The sequence below is a fragment of the Tursiops truncatus genome, chromosome 1, assembly GCF_011762595.2.
Source record: "Tursiops truncatus isolate mTurTru1 chromosome 1, mTurTru1.mat.Y, whole genome shotgun sequence".
NCBI lineage: Eukaryota > Metazoa > Chordata > Mammalia > Artiodactyla > Delphinidae > Tursiops > Tursiops truncatus.
Genome location: NC_047034.1, coordinates 103,492,734 through 103,512,997, shown reverse-complemented (window position 1 = coordinate 103,512,997; position 20,264 = coordinate 103,492,734). Strand labels below are relative to the sequence as shown.

General features: G+C 41.4%; 1 protein-coding gene across 22 annotated transcripts in view; it reads right to left on the bottom strand.

The window, feature by feature from the left end:
* The window catches only part of TGFBR3 (transforming growth factor beta receptor 3), a 211,519-nt gene that overhangs the window by 65,444 nt on the left and 125,811 nt on the right, over nt 1-20,264 (bottom strand). For all 22 annotated transcript variants that reach the window (XR_004528298.2, XR_012334631.1, XR_012334632.1 and 19 more), the window contains one exon: nt 15,998-16,135. Coding sequence is in view for 19 of the 22 variants with exons in the window: in XM_073811166.1 (XP_073667267.1) it covers nt 15,998-16,135 (138 nt within the window). In the remaining 3 variants the exon portion in view is untranslated. The remainder of the gene's footprint in view (nt 1-15,997; nt 16,136-20,264) is intronic.

Here is a 20,264-nt window from a genome sequence, read left to right as displayed (position 1 = left end):
GCCCTGTGCACACCACTAGCCCAGCCCTTCTCTCGCGTGAACTGCTACTGTCTACCAGCAAACCTGCCACCCCACTTGACAAGGCCAAGAGAGTGCCTAGTTCGTTCTGAATCTCCTGGCCTGGAGAGGTGCTGGGCACAAAGCAGGGACTCAGTAAGTGCTTGTTGAATGAAAGCTCAATGGTGTTACTTACAGGAAAGGCGATGCCATAATTTCTTCATTCTCACAACACTTACTTCCCTCACTGCCCAGAAACGATCTTTCGGCCAGGCTTTAAAGCTAGTATTTGATTTTTCACCTAATAGCTGACCTAAAAACCAATGATCAAATCATTTAGTAGTTCCATGTCTCCCCGCAGAATCCACTAAACTTTCCTCCTGTTTGCTAATTAAAACCCAGTCCTCTGACATTCCCTGACATGACAAACATCTTCCTGTGGGAACAAACAGAGCCCTGAGCCCTGAGAATTCTGAATCTTACTTAGCAAGCGTCCATTGAAGGGGCAAACGTGAAGCACCTGACTGTCCAACAAGCCCCAGGCTTCAAAATGCACTGTGCCACCCCTTCTCCCGACTGCTCTTCCCTACTGAAACCACGCACAGCATTTGTATTTTACATTCTGGTTATGCTACCAGACTTTTTAAAAAAGCAGAACATTACTCTCTCTGCCAGTGCTGGGAGTTTTATTACAAGAACTTACAGCTAGGCAACAAGAGCCAAGTTTATTATTTTTTCTGGATCAGATTCAACAACCTTGTCCAAAAGAGCAAGAAACAAGCAAAAGAGGCAACCAGCCCTTTTGTTTCCACACCTGCGTTTAAGCTTTAACTCTTAAAGTCCTAAGCAGACCCACTGAAGCCTCAAGATTGATCTCCCAAGCCTCAGGGAAGGGAACCAAATGCCGGCTAATGGGTGCAGACACCATTTTCCTGGAACTGAGGCTCTTCGTCTTAGCACTTATCTCAGCACATCAGCTGACTCAGAGGCCTGGCGGTTGCCTCACAGTCACTCTGCGGCCTCCCCCAAGCTGGTGTGGTCTTTAGTGAGGAGGGAGAGAGAATCTTTGCTGAGCATAATGCCATATTGCAAGGCCTCACCTAGTCCTACCCACCTCCTCCCGCCTCGTCCACGCTCCCAGATGAAAATGCAGGCCGCACGTAATTGCACGGGTGGCAACTGAGTTTCCTCTGAAGTTTCCCCTCATCTCCTTCATGTGCACTCACATGTTACCTTCTCGATAGAGCCTATTTAAAATTACAATCCAACCACCCGGCAGCCCCCACTCTAGCGCTCTGACTCCCTCACACCTGCTTTACATGTTCTTATTTCTAGATTAGAGTATAATATAGCCAGCTTCTAAACTACCGTGTAATTTACTTGTATATTATGCTTATAGCCCATCTCCTCCCACTAGAATGTAAGCTCCTTCAGAGGCTGGGATTTTAGCCTGCTTTGTTTATGGGCATATCCCAAGCGCAGTGTTGGGTATAGAAGACACTCAATAAGTGTTAAATGAATGAATGAATCCTGAGGTCCCATTAACTGGCAGTGGCTACCTAAAGTTCTGTGCTGGGAAGAATTCTGAGGCCATACTCAGGAGCAGTGGAGAAAGGGGAATGAGTGCCATGGTCACTCATGTGCCTGCCAGGGGCTCAGGGCAGGCTCTCCTGGCTCTATGGCTGCCCAGTAAAATAGCCACTGGCCATTGAGAGCTTCAAATGTTGCTAGTTAAATTGACCTGTGTCATAACTGTAAAATACAAACCAGATTTTGAAGGCGTAGTAAAACCAGTGTTAAGAAGAAATCTCACTGCTTCCTGAAGTGTGATCCTCAGATCAGTGTATCACAGACAAAAGTATGTTAAAATGCAGGTTCCAGGGTGGGGTGGGAATGTAGGGTCAGGCATTATAATCCTCCGCCCACTATCCCATGATTCCCAGGCATACTTGAGGATCACTGCTCTGTGCCATAGATAAAAATATTATGTAAACTCCAATCTTTGTAAAGCGTGAAGAGGATTACTTGGAGAACAAGCAAGAATTTTCTCCCCTGCACTGGTTAAAAAAAAAGCTAAGAGGGTGAGAGTAAAGCCAAGTCATTTTTGGAGTCATCTTCTTCTATATCTAAAAAGATAGAAACGGGCCCTGTGAAACGAGGAGCCATAGCTCCCCAATGATAAAGAAATGCTTGCTGAAATCTCAGAGGAAAATCTGTTCCAGGAATCAAGCTCTCTCCCCCCCCCCCCCCACACACACGCATGCACGCGTGCACACCCAATAGCTGGGCTGTGGTCCATTTAGAGCCTGAGTTATCGCTTGGGTGAGCGCCTGCTATTCAGGTTACAGCTCCGTGAGGCTGCTCTAACTCGCACACGCAACTTCGCACATTTACATGACTTTGGCATTGCTGAAAGTTCAACACTTGCACAGTCAGGATGAGCTCCTCTCCCTCTTCTGTCCTGCCCTACCCCCAACCTTTACTATTCCTATTCCTTTTTCTTGACTCTTTCACTGACACATCTCTTTCTGGAGATGCCTGCTTAGGAGAACAGGAAGAGCAAAACAAGGAAAACAAATAAAGCAAAGAAAAACACGTGGGCATTTCAGAAACACCTGCCATGCCAAGAATTTGCTAGTTCAATGCTAGGGGGAAAAAAGACTTATGGTAAAGTAGAATAGGCATTTCTCTAGAGCTTAGGTTTATGTATAAGTAGGATCTATGCAGATTGGCCTGAGAACTCGTAACAGTGCCCACACAGAAAGGCATTGAGGAGATTATGCTTTGATGTATTTTGTGCACCAAGTCCAGCAAAAACAAACTTACATAAAGTGCTGGAACAGCCTGGAAATATTTACCTCCCAAATGAGGATGGGACCCTACATTCTGAAAGAGGAAAATCACACGTTCTCCCTACCCCAATTCCTGGGAGGACTGTGCTTGCCCAGTTCCTCCAAAGTCTCGTGATATGAAATGTGATCTGAAACATGTTTTTCTACTAACCATATATCAAGACTCAATGTTTTTTTCAAAGTTTGTTTTAAAGAAATAATAACTTCCATGCCCATGAACCTACAGTCATAATTTGCAAAGCTACATATTCATGAGCCATGTGATTGTGGTCTCTGCCAGTAGTGCACTCAAGAAACACAAATCCATGCAATCATTTAAAAATTCTTGGATGAAAAAAAAAAATTCTTTGATGTTTTAATTTTGTATCCACAACCATATTACTCTGTCCAATAAAATGAATTAAAATATATTCAACAATTTTTCTCAAAACATTCATGATGATCATCCTCTGCTTTTAATTTTTATTCCTGTTGAAATATAAAGAATAAAGGATTGAAAGTGCCTTCTGTTCTTAATGCCCTACATGTTTACACATGTCCAAGAGGAAAGCTCTGAGATGCTACCCTCCAAATAGAAACACGCACAAACTTGAACGTGAGCCAGAACAAAAGCAATACTCTAATCTCCCATGGAGATGTCACAAGAACGATAGTATATGTGAATACATATATACACAGAGACAAGCAAAATAACTCACTGCAACTGAAAGATGAACTCAGTCCCCACAGGTTACCAAATTAATGAAGCGTAAGCTGCTTTATAATATAGAGTTTTCCAAAGTAGAGCCCCAGGCCACACAGGGATCCTCAGTGACCTTACAGAATCATCTCTTGAGACTCTTAAATTTATTCTTTCCCATCTTCCAATGCAGCATGATGTTAGAAGGAGTTGACCCAAACTTTAAAGTGTATTTATCATCTAAAGGGTGTTTTTCAGGAAAAAACAATAAAATGTTGGCATCCTTACCAGTACGTGCCATGATCCTCAATCTATTGTGGCCCTCCAAGTGTGCTTCTGGGAAACCCCTCACCAAGAAGGATTCTTTCTTCTATTTTTCTTTTAAGTTACATCCCATCTGCCGACCCAGGTTCAAGGGCACAAACTGGATTTTACAAACAGTTGGCTCCAAATAGGTACCTAGAATCCTCTTTACAGAGTTCCTCTTCATCAAGACTGACAATCTAAGTTCAGTTTTGCAGACAAGGACACTGAGGCTCAAAGAAGCTAAAGAATCTGCCTGAGGCACAGAGTTGGTAAAAAGCAGGATTGACAACAGAACCAAACACCTCTTTTCTCACTCCAGAGCTCTTTCTACTCCACCTCCATGAAGTAGCTGCTACTGAGCGCAAGAAATCAGTAGAGTAGGGTAGACAGGAGCCCCCTGGACCCTGGATTAATAGAACACTGGGAGAGAAAGTCCCACAGGCACTTACTGATCATTCAGTGCATGTTTCATAGATACTGAATCCTCACATCTGACAACTGAAGAAACTGTTGTCAGAGTTTCTTCTGAGAAGTTAGGTAAAGCCCCAGATTACATAATTTTAGCAAGGTGCACGTTCAAACTGCATCTGCAGGACTCCAAAAGCTATGCAATACAAACCCAGGCTTTTACAAGAGTGACAGGGGAAAGCAGTAAGGCAGAGCGGGGGGTTGTGCCTTCTCTACCTCTTGCACAGTCTCCCCGTCAGGTTGTTTCCTTCTCTCTCTCCCCGCCACCTTCCCCAGAAGCTGGAGGAGCTATGCTGGTGAAAGTGGAGGAGAAAGGGAATGGAAGGTGCAGAAAGAAAATCGTAGTGACTGTTATGGAAGCAAAAAATTGCTTGGCTGGAAGAAGAGAGATCTGCTAAACAACAACAGCAAGAAAAACTGCCAAAGAATCTGAAAATGATAGAATAGAGACTATAGTAGATACAGCATGACGAGAACCTGAGGCTGTAAAAATGTTAAATATAAGTGCTTCTGTGACGTTCAGTTTTATATATCAATTTGGCTTGGCTGTAGTCTCCAATTATCCAATCAAACACTAATCTAGTTGTTGCTGTGAAAGTATTTTGTAGATATAATTAAACTCCACAATCAGGTGGCTCTAGGTAAGGGAGATTATCTTAGATAATCTGTGTGGGCCTGATCCATCGGTTGAAAGGCCTTACGAGCAGAGCTGAGGCTTCCCTGAGGAAGAAGAAATCCCACCTGTAGACAGCAGCTTTGGCTCCTGCCAGAGAGTTCTGGCTGCCCTTCCTGACTACTGGCCCTACAGGTTTCTGACTTACCTTGCCTGTCCCAACAGTGTCATAAGCTGATTTCCTGCAATAAACCTCTCCCCGTATATACCCACAGCTGATCCCCTTTTTCTGGATAACCCCTGACTGACAGCTTCTGTGAATGGCTGATATAGACCCCAAGAGAAATGGAGCTGCATATTCTAGCCCAGAAACCACAGATCTAAGAACACTTTGGGGGAAAAGGGTTCTAAAGGACATTTCCTTGTGGGGCAAGATGAAGGTGGGGCCTCCAACCCAAAACGACTGTTTGGAGCCCTCCTGAACTTCCTAAGCGTAGCTTTCAACCAAAGGCAGGCCGTGTATTTGTTCCCACCCCCATTTTCCAGTCTACATTCCACAGTCTCTGAAGACGACTGCGGGGATCTCCTATGCCAAAGCCAGAAGGCTGAACTGAACACGTTTAACAGCTATGAAGAAATGATCCCCAGAGGGCTAAGAACAGATGCAGATATTAAAGCAGGGCATCCTGGTAGAGCTGATCCAGAGACAGGACAACCAGAGGAGCCCAGGGACACAATATTGCTGGGAAAGCAGCCAAGAAGCAGTTTTTAAATCCTTACCTGAATGACGTCCCTCAGAAGGGTCACCCAACTACCTTCCTTGCACTACCTGTGACTGAGGGATAGTGGCAAGGGCTCCAAGCAAAGGAGGAAAAGAAACAGGGAAAGAGGGGCTCAAAACACTTGGGGGGTTTAATCACTTTTAGAATGCTTTGCTACTTTTAAGGCAGCAGCCACTATAGCTCACTTCCAGCTATTGGTAGAGCAACTGTAGCACTATTTCAGAAGCTTCACATGGTATCTAGGAATACTGTTGTTATGTACAGTCAGATGTGGTCAGGACCACCTCCCACATCTAGGTCTTGGGGAAAATCATTTATCCTAGGTATCTTCCTCTGCAAAGGAGAGCCCTGGACCAGATGACAGTGGGTAATTAAAATCTAATATCCTGGACTTCCCTGGTGGCACAGTGGTTAAGAATCCACCTGCCAATGCAGGGAACACGGGTTAGATCCCTGGCCTGGGAAGATCCCACATGACCCAGAGCAACTAAGCCTGTGTGCCACAAGTACTGAGCCTGCGCCCTAGAGCCCGTGAGCCACAGCTACTGAGCCCGCATGCTGCAACTGCTGAAGCCCGCATGCCTAGAGCCTGTGCTCCGCAAGAAGAGAAGCCACTGCAATGAGAAGCCCGTGCACCACAACGGAGAGTAGCCCCCACCTGCCGCAACTAGAGAAAGCCTGCACGCAGCAACGAAGACCCAATGTAGCCAAAAATAAATAATAAATAAATTTATTTTAAAAATATCTAATATCCCTGCCTCACCTATTACTCCCATTCAAAGTATAACTTCATTCAATCCCAGTGTCAAAATCTGGGATATGTGATGTAAAGGGAGAAAGTAGGGGGAGTCTAGCCCAAACTACTAATCCCCATCATTAAAAAAAAAAAAAAGATTTTTTATTATTATTTTTGCTAATTTTTATTGAGCACTTACTTTGTGCCAGGCACTATTCTAAGCACTTTACACAGGTTATAGCCACCACTCACTGTGTGACCGTGCACAGTTAACTCAACCTCTCACTGTGTCAGTTTCCTCATCTTAAAATGAGGATAATAAGAGTATTTACTTCATAGGCTTGTTATGAAAATTAGAGATCAAATGGGCAGTGGCCACTGTGGGCTTTTGCCAGAGATGGCAGATGGATAAGCCCCTGACTTCCAGGTACAACCTGCTTCCTAGTATCGCAGCTATGTCATTCACCACCCAAAAAGGACAAGGCAGAAGGAAGCAAACCGGTGATGACTCCTTGGTCCAGGGGCATTAAAAGGTTGCAACAGGGCTTCCCTGGTGGCGCAGTGGTTGAGAGTCCGCCTGCCAATGCAGGGGACACGGGTTCGTGCCCCAGTCCGAGAAGATCCCACATGTCACGGAGCGGCTGGGCCCGTGAGCCATGGCCGCTGAGCCTGCGCGTCTGGAGCCTGTGCTCCGCAACGGGAGAGGCCACAACAGTGAGAGGCCCGCGTACCGCAAAAAAAAAAAAAAAAAAAAAAAAAAAAAAAAAAAAGTTTGCAACACAGACCCTAGGCCATCTGGGGACAGGGTATAAGGATCAAGGGCAAAGGCAGATCCTGAGATATAAATTCCACTCTGGACAAAGAAATAGGAAGACTAAAGGGGCTTCTTCCTCCCCTGAAGAAATCTGCTTCCAAGCCAGAGAGCTGGATGATGGAGGCCTGAAATGCCAGAACTGGGCTGCCTCAAATAAACTCAACGACTCTCCCTAGGAAGGAGTCAGGCCATCCTGCAGTCCTTTTCAGAGACAAGGAATGTCAGCTACCTGTGGGGAGCGCTTACCAAGGGCCCCACTGTCTGCAATTTATGAGAAGACCAAGGCAACGCCAATGAGCTTTCAAGTCAGCCTCACTAGAATTTCCCAGGAGACAGATTTCCCCCATCCCATGACCTGAAAAAAATATTCTGCCATCTCCCTTAACAAAACATTTGCTTTTTCTACCAAACAGCTCTCTGGAGGCTGTCCACCATATTAACCAAGGGCACTAGAGACGTTACATTTGATACAATTGCCCAACGCTTGGGAAGGGCAGATTCATCAGATTACCAGATCAGCCTTTAACAGTAAAGCCTTAAAGGGCAGCATGGGACTCTACACAAAAAAAATCAACCTTCCGCCACAGAGCCATGACAAAGCAAGTCCAGCAGAGGCAGGAAAAGTCCATGCTCGCGTGAACCCTTCAGGACAGGATGTCTTGATCAGGAAGAATACACCCAGGCAAACCTCCTAAGGCCACTCACTGACAACATTCATCAGCTTTAATATCACGAGTTAGGATAAATCCTAGGAAGTCTTTCAAAAACTCTTTCTGGACCAGGATTACCAGCCCAAACTGGACTCTTTCCAATGCTCTAATTACCTCAGTGACATTTAGGAAGAGCTCTCTCACCACAAAAGGGCCAGAAACTCACTCCTAGGAAATATGGTAGTTGACCGACCCTAGTTCATGAGAGGATCAAGCCCCTTATAATTAAGGCTCTTATGGACAAGCCACAAAACCAAGAGATAAGCAGCCTCTGGGACAAAAATGCCTGGTACACAACCACTTGGAATATCCCACAGGACACAGTGAGTCATTCCACAAGAGATATTTTTAAAAAAGAAAAGGGAAGAACCAATCTTGAAACATTTAGTTATTTAATCTGCCTTTAAGAGAGAATTTGTTTGGGGAAAGACCTCACTGGAAAATCCAAAATGGTATATTCAGACTCCTATATATAGGGGTGACACTTCTGGTTGAGCAAAAGGCCGTGCTTGGGTCTGCAACCCCGAGCCCTCAACCACATGCTGCTCCCCGGTCAGCCTCACAGAAGGAGCTGCCTTAATTGCACTTGGAATAAGAAGATTCTTGTTTGCTCCAGTTTTCAGGATCCACTGGTGGTACTTCCCAGTCTCGTAATCATCCCTCCCACACCACGGGAAGCTCCTTGAGGGCAGGGCAATCCACCCCCTTTCTCTCTGGAGCCTCCACACTTAGGACAGTTCCCAGCAGGCACTGAAAACTAGGTGTTGGATGAATGAACAAGTAGATCCAGAAACCGTCATACCAGGTATGCTAATGTCATGTTTTTCTAAACATGGGGAGAACTGCCAAACAAAGAGTAAGGAGGAAGTTCAAAAAGAAAAAAAAAAAAAATCATTTCCAGGTTTTTAAATGCAACACAGTAGAGAATACAGAAATTTTTCAAAAGTTCCCTCCTCCACAAGCAAACTTGAATGTCTGAGTTATTCAGAGGGCATTTTTGGACGCTCAGTGTCCAGTTACACATCACTTGGATTCAGAAAAGGAATTTCTGGACATGCGCTGTGGTACAGGCTGTGCATGTCCCTTCCTAGAGCAGCGCTAAGCACACATCTGGGGCTATTTAACAACTGATTGGAAATTTCGCCTTCTGATTTCCAGTTAAATACTGGGCACAGGAAAACAAATAGCACTTGTTTTTCACTGAGCCTTGTTAGTCATCCAAACTGCAATGCAGACCAGAGAACTGCCTGTGGTTTGGTGGCAGAGCCCCAACATATTTGGACCTTCCCCCCCCCAAGTTTAAGTGAAAGGAATAAACCGATTTTGGCAACCTCAGCTTCTTCACCCACCCACCCCACTCAAAAACACAAAATAAGGTTTTAAATATTAAGCATGTTCCTGGTATTAATTTACATTTTCCATTAGGGTTAAATTTTTATTTGTTTTTAATCCAAAGCCAAGAGCATAGAGTTTGGTTTCTCTCATTTATTTCAATTGCCCTGCTCTAATATTTACTTGGATTTGCTGAAGAGGCAATGTTCAGATTACCATTTTCTGTTTCCAGTTAAACTGGGATGTAATATGTAGCAGTTGTACTATCAAAGAATGAGAGTTTGAAAGCTGGAAGGAACTTCAGAGATTGACTAGTACCACCTCCTCACTTTAGAGATGAGGAAACTGAGGCTTGAGTAGTGAAGTGATTTTGTCCGGTGATTGATGTATATAACTGGTTAGTGGCAGAACCAAAGACTAATAATTGGGCCTCCTGACACCCAGGCCAGAGTGTTAACTAGAAACAAAAATCTGAGTTACCTCTAGGTAGAACTGCCAGAAAAAATCAGGACACCCAGTTAAATCTGAATTTCAGATAAACAATGAATAACTTTTTAGTATAAATATGCCCCAAATATTGGAAACTCTACCTCGAAGACCAATATCCCCTTCAACTCCCCACCTTCATTCAAACACACACACATTTACATGCATTTCTTTCCTGATTTTACTGATAAATGGCTGGGAAAAATAAATCATAGTACTGTAATCCCAACAGTGAATGAGGTTGGAAGAAGTTGCTGCTTATTTCTTGAGACTTTCCTAATCTTAAAATACATTTTTCCCCTCACGAGCAGGCAAAGCAACAAGCCCGATGTCAAAGGGCTGCAGAGGCCCCTGGATTAGACATTTCATGTTATTAGAAGCCAGGCATTAGGGTCTCATCTAGAGAATTTCTGCTTGTCCCAGGGTTCTAAGTCTGTAGACCTTTTAGGAGAGAGCGCTTAGGTTTGTAATACAAATAAAGCAAGATTTTTTCAATAAAAACCATGGGATAAAGTAAAATGATTTTAAAGTTTGGTTCACTGATTTTACAACATCACTTTTGAAAAGAATGCTGCCTCAAGTTTTTTTTCTAACAGCTTTATTGAGATATAATTCAACCTTATTATAATTCTATTACATAAACTACATAAACATGATTATATATTAGAATTCATTCTTATAATTCACTTTATTGAGACATCATAATATTCCTCCTTTTAAACTGTACAATTCAGTATTTTTAGTGTATTCACAATTGTGGCAAGAATCACCACTACCTAATTTCACAAAATTTTTATCACCCCCCCCGCCCCCACCCAAAGAAACTTCATGCTGTTCATAGTCATTCCCCATCTTCCCCTCCCACTATCCTTTGCCAACTACTGATCTACTTTCCATCTCTATGGATTTGCCTGGTTGGGATATTTCATACAAATGGAATCACACACTATGTGGCCTTTTGCACCTGGCTTCTTTCATTTATGTTTCCAAGGTCCGTCCATGTTCGGTATGTATCAGTACTTCATTCCTTTTAACGGCCAAATAATATTCTATTGTATGGATATACCACTTTTTTAATCCATTCATCAGTTGGTGGACATTTAGGTTGTTTGCACTTTTTTATTATTATGAATAATGCTGTTATGAACATTTGTGGACGAGTTTTTCTACGGACATATGTTTTCCAAAGCCCCATTTTACCTTCCCACCAGCAATGTATGAGAGTTCCAATTCCCCTATATCCCCAACACCACTTGTTCTTATCTGCCTTTTTTATTATAGCCATCTAGTGGGTGTGAAGTGGATTCTCATTGTGGTTTTAAATTTGCATTTTCCTAATGACTAATGATTTTGAGCATCTTTTCATGTGTTTATTGGCCATTTGTGTTATTTCTTTGGAGAAACGTCTGTTCAAATTGTAGCATGTTTTTAAAGACAATCTGGTACTGTGGCTCTTCCCAATCTTTTTTTAGCAACCTCAAGTTAAAAGTTCAGACATCTATTACACAGTTGAGCTACGATACTTCTTCTTTGATGCAGAAATAATTGCATAAATAAAAATAAGCTTAGATGATCCTTCTAAGAGAGTTTTACTTGTAGTTTCAACATGACAGACTGAGAGAGTAGGATTATTTTTATTTCTGATTGCTCTGAAGCATAACTCTAACCTACCCAATTTTCTCTGGGCTATCCCTACACCCTGCAAAAGAAAATCTATGAGGCTGTGAGAACTCCACTGCGCGCGCACGCGCCTGTGTATGTGTATGTGTGTGACATACTCAAAGATCTACTACTTCACACTCAGCCTGAGATAACCACTCTCATCCATTCCCATTTCCTGGGTAACCAGAACAACCAGATAAAGGAATTGCACTTGCAGAGGAAACTCAGTCCCACTTTCTCCCTACATGACACACTCCCTCTTGCCTGCACTGTGGAATCAAGAGAAGGACTAAAAAGATTGACAGTAGAAAACAGATATTTTTTTAGACGGTATTAAAATATGTTTTCAGTCACCCTCGTGGGTGGCTGAGACATTTTGAGTAACACAAGGTCCTGCTAACTAATTATGAAAGGTTTCCTTTTTTAAATTGGGCAGTTATAATAATGCAGACATGACAACTTAAAAGGTTCACCATGATAGATGAGTAGATGCCATTACTTGAGCTTTTCTCACAACCCTACTTAAAAATAATTATAATAACTGTTGGGAATTCCCTGGTGGTCCAGTGGTTAAGACTCCATGCTTTCACTGCTGAGGGTGCGGGTTCAATCCCTCGTTGGGGAACTAAGATCCCACAAGTTGCGCGGCACAGCCAAAAATTTTTTTTAATTTTTTAAATAACTGTTAAAGTATTGTAACTCTACACAGAAAGTAAAGACAGCTTTACGACAGTAATGCAAATCCTTCAGCAATATATAAAGGAGGGAGCAAGGACATACACCTCTTCGACTGAGAGTCAAGGGACCCACCCTCTCTCCTCAGCTCCTTTAAGCTCTCCAGGTAACTTTGGAAAAGACACTGATAGAAATGGCTAAGCCTCAGTTTCCAAAGATTCCATGGGCCTTCCGAAGTGTTTGGATGAAACACTTTATGTAAAATAATTTAGTTATCTTATCCCTAACCTTCAACTCTTAACTACAATAAATGGATAAATGAAACACACCACTGATTTTCTATCCAGATCCCTCTGCTGCAATGGCTGTCAAGTCATTCATTTCAGGTTACAGAGAGCAAGGGAAGAGCTTGCCTTGCCTTCTTTCTTTCAGCACAGTCTCTGTTAGGGAGAGCTGCCCAGCTTGTGAGAGAACTTGTATCACTCGTCGTCTAACTATCTGAGAACCTGAATGAACAACAGATGCTCCACTATCTCTTCCAGGCCATGAGGAAATGTGCAGATAGAGAAAACCATGTTCCCTAAAGAAGGCCTGCTGGACAGCAAGGCAGAGTTCATGTGTCCCACAGTTTAAATCCTCGACTTCTCCCAGTGCTGCCTCCCTTGTGTTGGTAATTTGAGATTTATCACTTGATCTACAATCTCCTTACATGGGATAAACTCCAAATAGGGTTGATGTTCAATTATTTACTAAAACCGTCTCCTGTGGTTCATTGTTAGTTGCATCTTAAGCTGATGGCCAAGAAGCAGTTCTTACAGATATTAAACAAAATTAAAGCAAATAAATAATAACTAGGAGTAAGATACTTCCCCTTAAAAGTCACAGAGAGGCAGTTTGAAGAAAGAATCTAGAAAGTGATCAGTACAACTATGATAGATGTGGTCCACACTTTTCATCTGGACCTACAGCCCAGAGAAATGGGAACTCCTTTCAATCTGGGGCCGGCCAAGCTAGACATTTCATAATTAGAAATGTAAATTCAACGTCCTTCCCAAGTGTTCTTTACTATGACTAATAATAAATAGCAACAAAAATGGTAGGTAATGTTTATGAAATTATCAGTGCCAGGTCCCATACTAAACGTTTTACATGTAATCTCACTTAATGAAGAAAACAACCTCATGATGTAGGGACTATTATCATTCCCATATTACAACTGAGGAAAGTCAGGCTTAGAGAAATTAAACACTTTTCCCAGGTTCTGCCTGGATTCAAACCAGGGTAGGCAAAGCCTTTGCTCATAACCTCTCTATAACCTGCCCAATGTGGTAGCCACTAGCCTCTCATAGCTATCGAGCTCCTGAAATGGCTAGTGTGCTTAAGGAATTGTATTTCTGATTTTAGTTAATTAAAAAATTTTTTAAATATTTATTTATTTAGGCTGTGCTGGGTCTTAGTTGTGGCACACGGGATCTTCGTTGCAGCATGTTTAGTGGCAGCATGCAGGATCTTTAGTTGCGGCATGGGGACTCTTAGTTGTGGCATGCATGTGGGATCTAGTACCCCGACCAGGAATGTAACCCGGGCCCCCTGTATTGGGCATGTGGAGTCTTACCCACTGGACCACCAGGGAAGTCCTCTGATTTTAGTTAATTTAAATTTAAATAGCTACACATAGCTAGTACCTACAGTATTGGACGGTGCAGCTCTGCACGATAAGGGCTAAATGAGCATATGACTTTATAATCACGGCCCTTAGTCTTACTATCACAAATGCCTTTAATTACAGGAGATTGACAATGCTTATAAGTATGAAGGGAGCCAGTTTAGCATAAGAGCTTGTAGAGTTAAGTCCTATATGGGTTTGAGTCTCAACTCCGCCAGTAATTAGCCAAGTGATTTGGGTCACTACTTAACCTCTCTAAATCTTAGTTCCTCATCTGTGAATGCATCTGTAAAATGGAGTAAATCGTCACAGGGTTATTATGAGAATTAAATATGATAAAGTATTAGAGCACTTATGCAATACCTGGAATGTACTAAGTGCTAAATAAATGTGCTGATAATAGTAATAACAACTAATTCTGACTTTTGGACTTTTAAATTTAGAAGTAATGAGAGTTTCAATTCTCAGAAAAGGCTATAATTTAAGTTATTAGTAACTCTTATCTTGTAAATGTACTTTTGAGTTTAAAAAAGTTTTATTTTGAAAATAATTCACATTTACAAAGTTCCAAATATAGTACAAAGACTCATGTACACTCTTTAACTAGATTCCCCAGTTTTCAACACCTTGCCATATTTGCTTTATTATTCTATCTACACATTAATTTGTTTTCTGAATTATTTGGCCCTTTAACCCTTAATGCTTAAGTGTATTATGTTTCCTCAGAAGGATATTCTCTTATATAAGAAAAGTACAATTATTAAATCTATGAAATATAACATTGATACAATACTTTAATCTATAGGCTCAATTCCAATTTCTCCTATTGTCCCTCTGATGTCCTTTATAGCAAGGGTGCCACTCCCTACCCAGGGATCACATGTGTCTTTTTAGCCTCCTTCAATCTGGAATGGCTCCCCAGTCTTTCTTTGTCTTTCATGACTAACATTTTTGCAGAGTACGGGCCAAGTTATTTTATTGAATGTCACCCAATTTAGTTTTCTCCAGTGTTTCCTCATGATTAGACTCAGATTATATGCATTTTGGGCTAGAATAATAACTAATTTAAGACCATGTAAATATACTGTTCCTCAAACTCCCTCCACCACCACTAGATCTAGTATCTGTTGATGACTCTTGCCTAATCCACTTTTACTGTGATGGTTACCAACTGATGCTTTTCTAACTCCATCATTCCTTCTATATCAATTGATGGGTATTCTTCTATAAAGAGGAGCTTTCCCTTCTCTCCTTTTTACTCATTTATTTATCTACTTTTAAACTGTATTGACTATGGATTCTTACCTTATTCAATGGGGACCTTTGAGTTAAAAGTACTCTTCAAATACAAGTGACAAGAAACTACAGAACTGAATTAAGAATCATTAATTAGGCAAAATGTATTCATTGTGCAAGACGAAGACTATTAACTGAGGCCTCTTCTTGTTTTGATCGCTTGTAGGCAAGAGAGGTTTAAGAGTCCAAGGCTCTGTAGTTTAGGACATCAGCACATAGCTCTAGCAATAGACAATGTGAGTTATCACTGTGAAGTGCAGTGTTGCTCATCATCAGACATGATATCATACCCCAAATATTCTATCCAAACAACCCATCAATTCCTCCACAACTAGCAAACTTGAATGTTCTGGCAAACTCAAAAGGACATGATTTACAAATAGTAGGTAATATTTGGATCCTTCCACAAGAGCTGGGTTCCAGCTTTTTTATAAAATACAAATGTTTTCATTTTGGAGCTCACTGTGTTACTTGCTCAACAAACAGATCCTCATATCAGAAATTAGGCCTGTGTTATACACAAATAAAATGGGTTTGTGCATATTTATTTTGCGGTCAGAGACCACACACCTAATGGCTACTTACGATATTTACATTGCTCCTGGTACTATGGGGAGCGTGGGGAGGTGGTCTCAGAGCTGAGACCAAAGCTCAGTCCACACAAAGAAGGACTGCAGATCCTGCTCTATCGTGCAAGAGAGACCGGACTCTCCATCCACAGAAGAGGGCATGTGAATGGTATCTGTTTTCTGTGAATGCTTATCGATGCCATCCAAATATCACTAACGGCAAAATCCAAATTTAATACACTGTGGACTCTGGTATTATTTCGATGAAATAAGCCTTTTAAAAAGCCTTGCAAAATTTTAGGGTCATTATATCCTTATGCTAAGGATCACTTTGGGAGGGTTTCAAACACTTACCAAGAAAAGTCTGGAGATGCCAATTGCAAGTCTCTCTGTCTTCAGATGCCAAACCAGGGGCTGTGGGGAGTTGAGCAGGAACACGACAGGCTTGTGGTGAATGTAGACTGAGGAGATGGGATTCAGGTGCAGAGTGACCTAGGAAGAAACAAAGAGAAGTCTTAGCACTGGCTTTCCATTAAAATCACTTAGCACAGAATCTGGAATTCTTTTTCACAGCTCACCATTAACAGAAACAAGCTATAAGCTAGTTCAGATTCTGTGGATTCGATATATTAGGTTGAACTAGATGATACTGCCAATATTTGATCATTTTTTAACTACAAAACATAGCTATATCGTGTGGTTCAACCCACATTAATTCCAACCAAAACATGAATCAGCTCCTAGTGATGGCAGAACACAAATAAACAGAACACTTCTTTTTTTCAAAGTTGGCAAAGGCAAAATAAAGGTTACCTTCCCTCAGGACTACCTTATCCTTCAAGTCAAATGACCAAGTTCAAAATTGGAGTACAGAATCAATCACCTGGGGGCATGTCATCCCTCTGGATCACCAAAGAAATGACTTTGTTCTCTTCCAGGTAAACTCCAACCTCCCTCTATAAAGTTAAGTGAGTTCTGCCAAAGAAAAGTGCCGAAAGCTAAGGGAAAGGGGCTGCCAAGGGGAGCTGCCAGTGCTTTCATCATCCCAGCTATTAGCTCGAAGGGATTTTCCAAAGAAATGAAGCATAGAGAACACACAGAATAAAAACTGATTGTACACAGTCCCAATCCAAAAAAAGAAAAAAACAGGGAAGAAAACCAGGAGTCTGCATAGGAAAACTGTGGCCAGTTTTGCTGGCAGATCAAGGACTACTGTAGGTTACACTGTCATCATTAGCATCATCCAAAAGCACCTGCGAGGATATCTGGAAACAGTGGGTTCAGCAACACCCTCCCAGAGCACATCACCCAAGATCAGTCAACACAAACACAGAAAAGCGATAGGATGAATAAAGAAATACTGAACAGATGCTTTCATATAAGTATGTCTCACACTGGCTTTCTGTACAGAGGGCTGAGGCAAGACCCAAGAATCACGTATTTAAACAAACTGAACTCACCAAAGAGCACCATAGAGTGATAAGAGAGGGAAAGAACAAAAAAGGACTTTAGCTAAAAAGACACAGACTGAGTGATACACTGGGAATAATCGTACGTCTCAGTCACAATCCTTATGAGGATTAAATGGTCTAGATCTATGATCTGAATCTATACAATCATCAGGGGTAGAGCACTCAAAGCTGGAATACTTTACTTGATATCTTCCCAGTGGCTGCTGGCTCACTCTGATCTCAATGTATCTCTGCCTTTCATTGTAGAGACTGCTTATGACACCAGTGTCACTTACTACAGTGTACTCTCAAGTCACTGATAATAAGGCACTAAACTTAACTTTCTATATCCATGCCTTAGCGCACGATAGGCACTCAGTAAATGCCAACTGGATGTTTGTCTCTACTTTTCAAGGCCACGAAAGTACTTTATTCTATGAATAATTAGCACTGTGGTATATAATAGCATCTCATTCATTTGCTACTGAGTGTATGTGTCTTAATTTTCAAAATACACTGCAAATACTCAGTAGGCAAAGATATGTCTTATGTTTAATACTCTGCTTGATATAGAGTAGATAATTTTTAATGATGGATTTATCACAACAAATTCATAAATTTATGTTACCTAAAAAGCTTTTTTAAAATCTGATTAATAGGCTCAAAGGAATTTAGTTAGCTAATTTACCAAAAGTGAAAAAACACATGAGCGAGACTCCAACTGTCGTGAGCTAGGAGTCATTTTAATATTGGCATAAGCATAGGATCATTTTAATACTGGCATAAGCATAGCACTAAAAGCAGAGTACTAATGAACAATGATGTCAATTTGATGTCAGCTACAGCAAATTAACATGTTCTTTTATTGTACAGAATCTACCTCACAGCATTTTGGAGATGCTGTCCACATCTAGAAATAATCAGACTGATCGCCACTATAAACAGGAGAGGCTGTAGAAACAGAGCAGGGGCAGAGATTCATACTGCAGCATTAACTAGACAGAGAGAGGCACACTACAGAAAGCACACACTACGGAGAGTGAAGAAAGGAGAGATGAAATCATTACTGGTCCAAGAGTACTTGAAAATTGCAAAGAAACACTCTGTCACTTATAGTATGTGAAAAGTTTCCAGATTTATTCATTCCAAAACTGTTTATTGAGCACAAGAAGAGCAATGTATACCCACAGAGGGCACATCAACTCTTTTTTGGATGATTTTCTTTGCAGCCCTCAGGCATATGATTCTTCTTGGAGCTCACAGATAAAATAGTAATAAATATATATCTCAAATGAACAAGAATTTTTTTAAAAAAACCTTAGGAAATGAAAAGAAAAATATGTATGAGACACATATTGGTGCTCAAGTCCAAAATTTTCCAGATGGTCAAAAGTGTTGAGGCCTGGCTCATACCATCAAGGAAAGATTTCTAGGAGCCATGGCTCTCTGAGCTTTCCTGGAATCGGTTCCCTCTTCAATATGTGGCAGTGTCTGGCCAAAATGAATCCCCGACTCTGGCACATGGGGCCCAGGCAAAGCCCCAAAAACCATTTGGCAAAGAAGAATTGACACGACGATTGGGAAATTAAAAGAAAAATACTCAATACTTTTTTAAAAAGATCATTTGGCAGGAACAGAGAGTCCTCCAAGCACCTGCTCACCTAATCCCTCAGCAACCTTCCTCCACTTGAATAAATCTTACTGAAGGGAAACTAGAGGACAACCAAAAACAACCAACAAAAGAACGAAGGTAGAAAAGCTCTCGGAAATGTGGGGAGAACATACGCGTAACAGCTCTTAAAGAATTCCTGGCTAAGGTGCCTAATTTCTCTCAGGTTGAAAAAAAGAAGAAGGGTGGGGGGGGAAAGAAGAGAAGAAGAAGAAAAAAAAAGAAGTAAAAAATAAAGAAAATCCTCTTTAGAACCAATTACAGATCAGGATAGACTATAGTTACAAAGGTAAGAGCGTTCTGCTAAAGTTTTTTTCCTCTGGGTAAACTGTCCAGTGATCATGGTCTGAAGACCAGAGGTGAGACAGACTGTAGCAAAGAAATAGCCCATGGAGAAGTGATACAAATAGTATTCAGTAATTTCCAACTTGGAAATCCAAACAATAGTTTAAAGAGTTGACTCTCAACCCTATGTCAAATTTACACATAAAAATAAGGGTCATCGCTTAGTCCATGGACAAAACTGAACCCACATAGCTGATGGCTTCTTTCTTAACCTTTGGGAGTCATAGAGCACTTGAGAACTTAAGGCAAGTTATGAACGCCACACCCCAAACACACCAAAAAACCCCATATGCACATAAAACTTTCTGACCACGTCAGGGAAATACATCCATTGCAGGGCCCATAAACCCCAGGTTAAGTAACCATTAACCCAGGTTAAAGAATCCATTATAGATGAGTAGGAAAATTCTAATGACAGAATCAGGAACAAAACTACTCCCTGTAATTAAACTAGAAATTACACCTCTAGTCTTAAGATAACATCCCCTCAGGGAAAGAACATAATAGATGACAACTCAGAACTAAAAAATTTTCACATGCAGTTTCTGGGGTTCCAGTGACTTCTTGAAACCATACTTTGACCATATAGTGGTCCATAAAGTCCTGTCCAAGAATTCCAGCTTTAATCACGTTTGTCTCAAACAGTGCTGAATGTTCAGTCTTCCTAATGTCGTGAGAAAATACAAGTAAATGTGATCTGTCACATCCCAGATGTAGACACTGTTCCTCATGCACTGCTGACCCCTCCCCCAAATAAAGAAAAGCTAATTGGTCTAATCTGTTCCATGACATCTATTTATATTAGGTCTTCTGAGGCTATCTGTGCACTTCAATAAACTACTAGATGCAATTAATGTAGTTCTCCTATTTTACAAAGAAATCCAAAGTAAATCTTTTTTGAGTACTCTTCTGGGGAATCTGAACACAGTTGTAACGAAAGTCAAGGCCAACTCTCAGGTGCATAAAGCCTCTGAGTGGAAAGACAACCTTCCTATCTCCCATTTAGGAAGCATGTTCCTGTCCACATTATCGCCAGAAAACAACAGGGAGAGTTTTCTCTGGACCCTTGTCTGGGTGAAGACTCTCAGCTCTCCAAAGATTATCTTTGATAAGCAAAAACTATACATTGTAGCAAACTTGGTAAATCACTTTATCT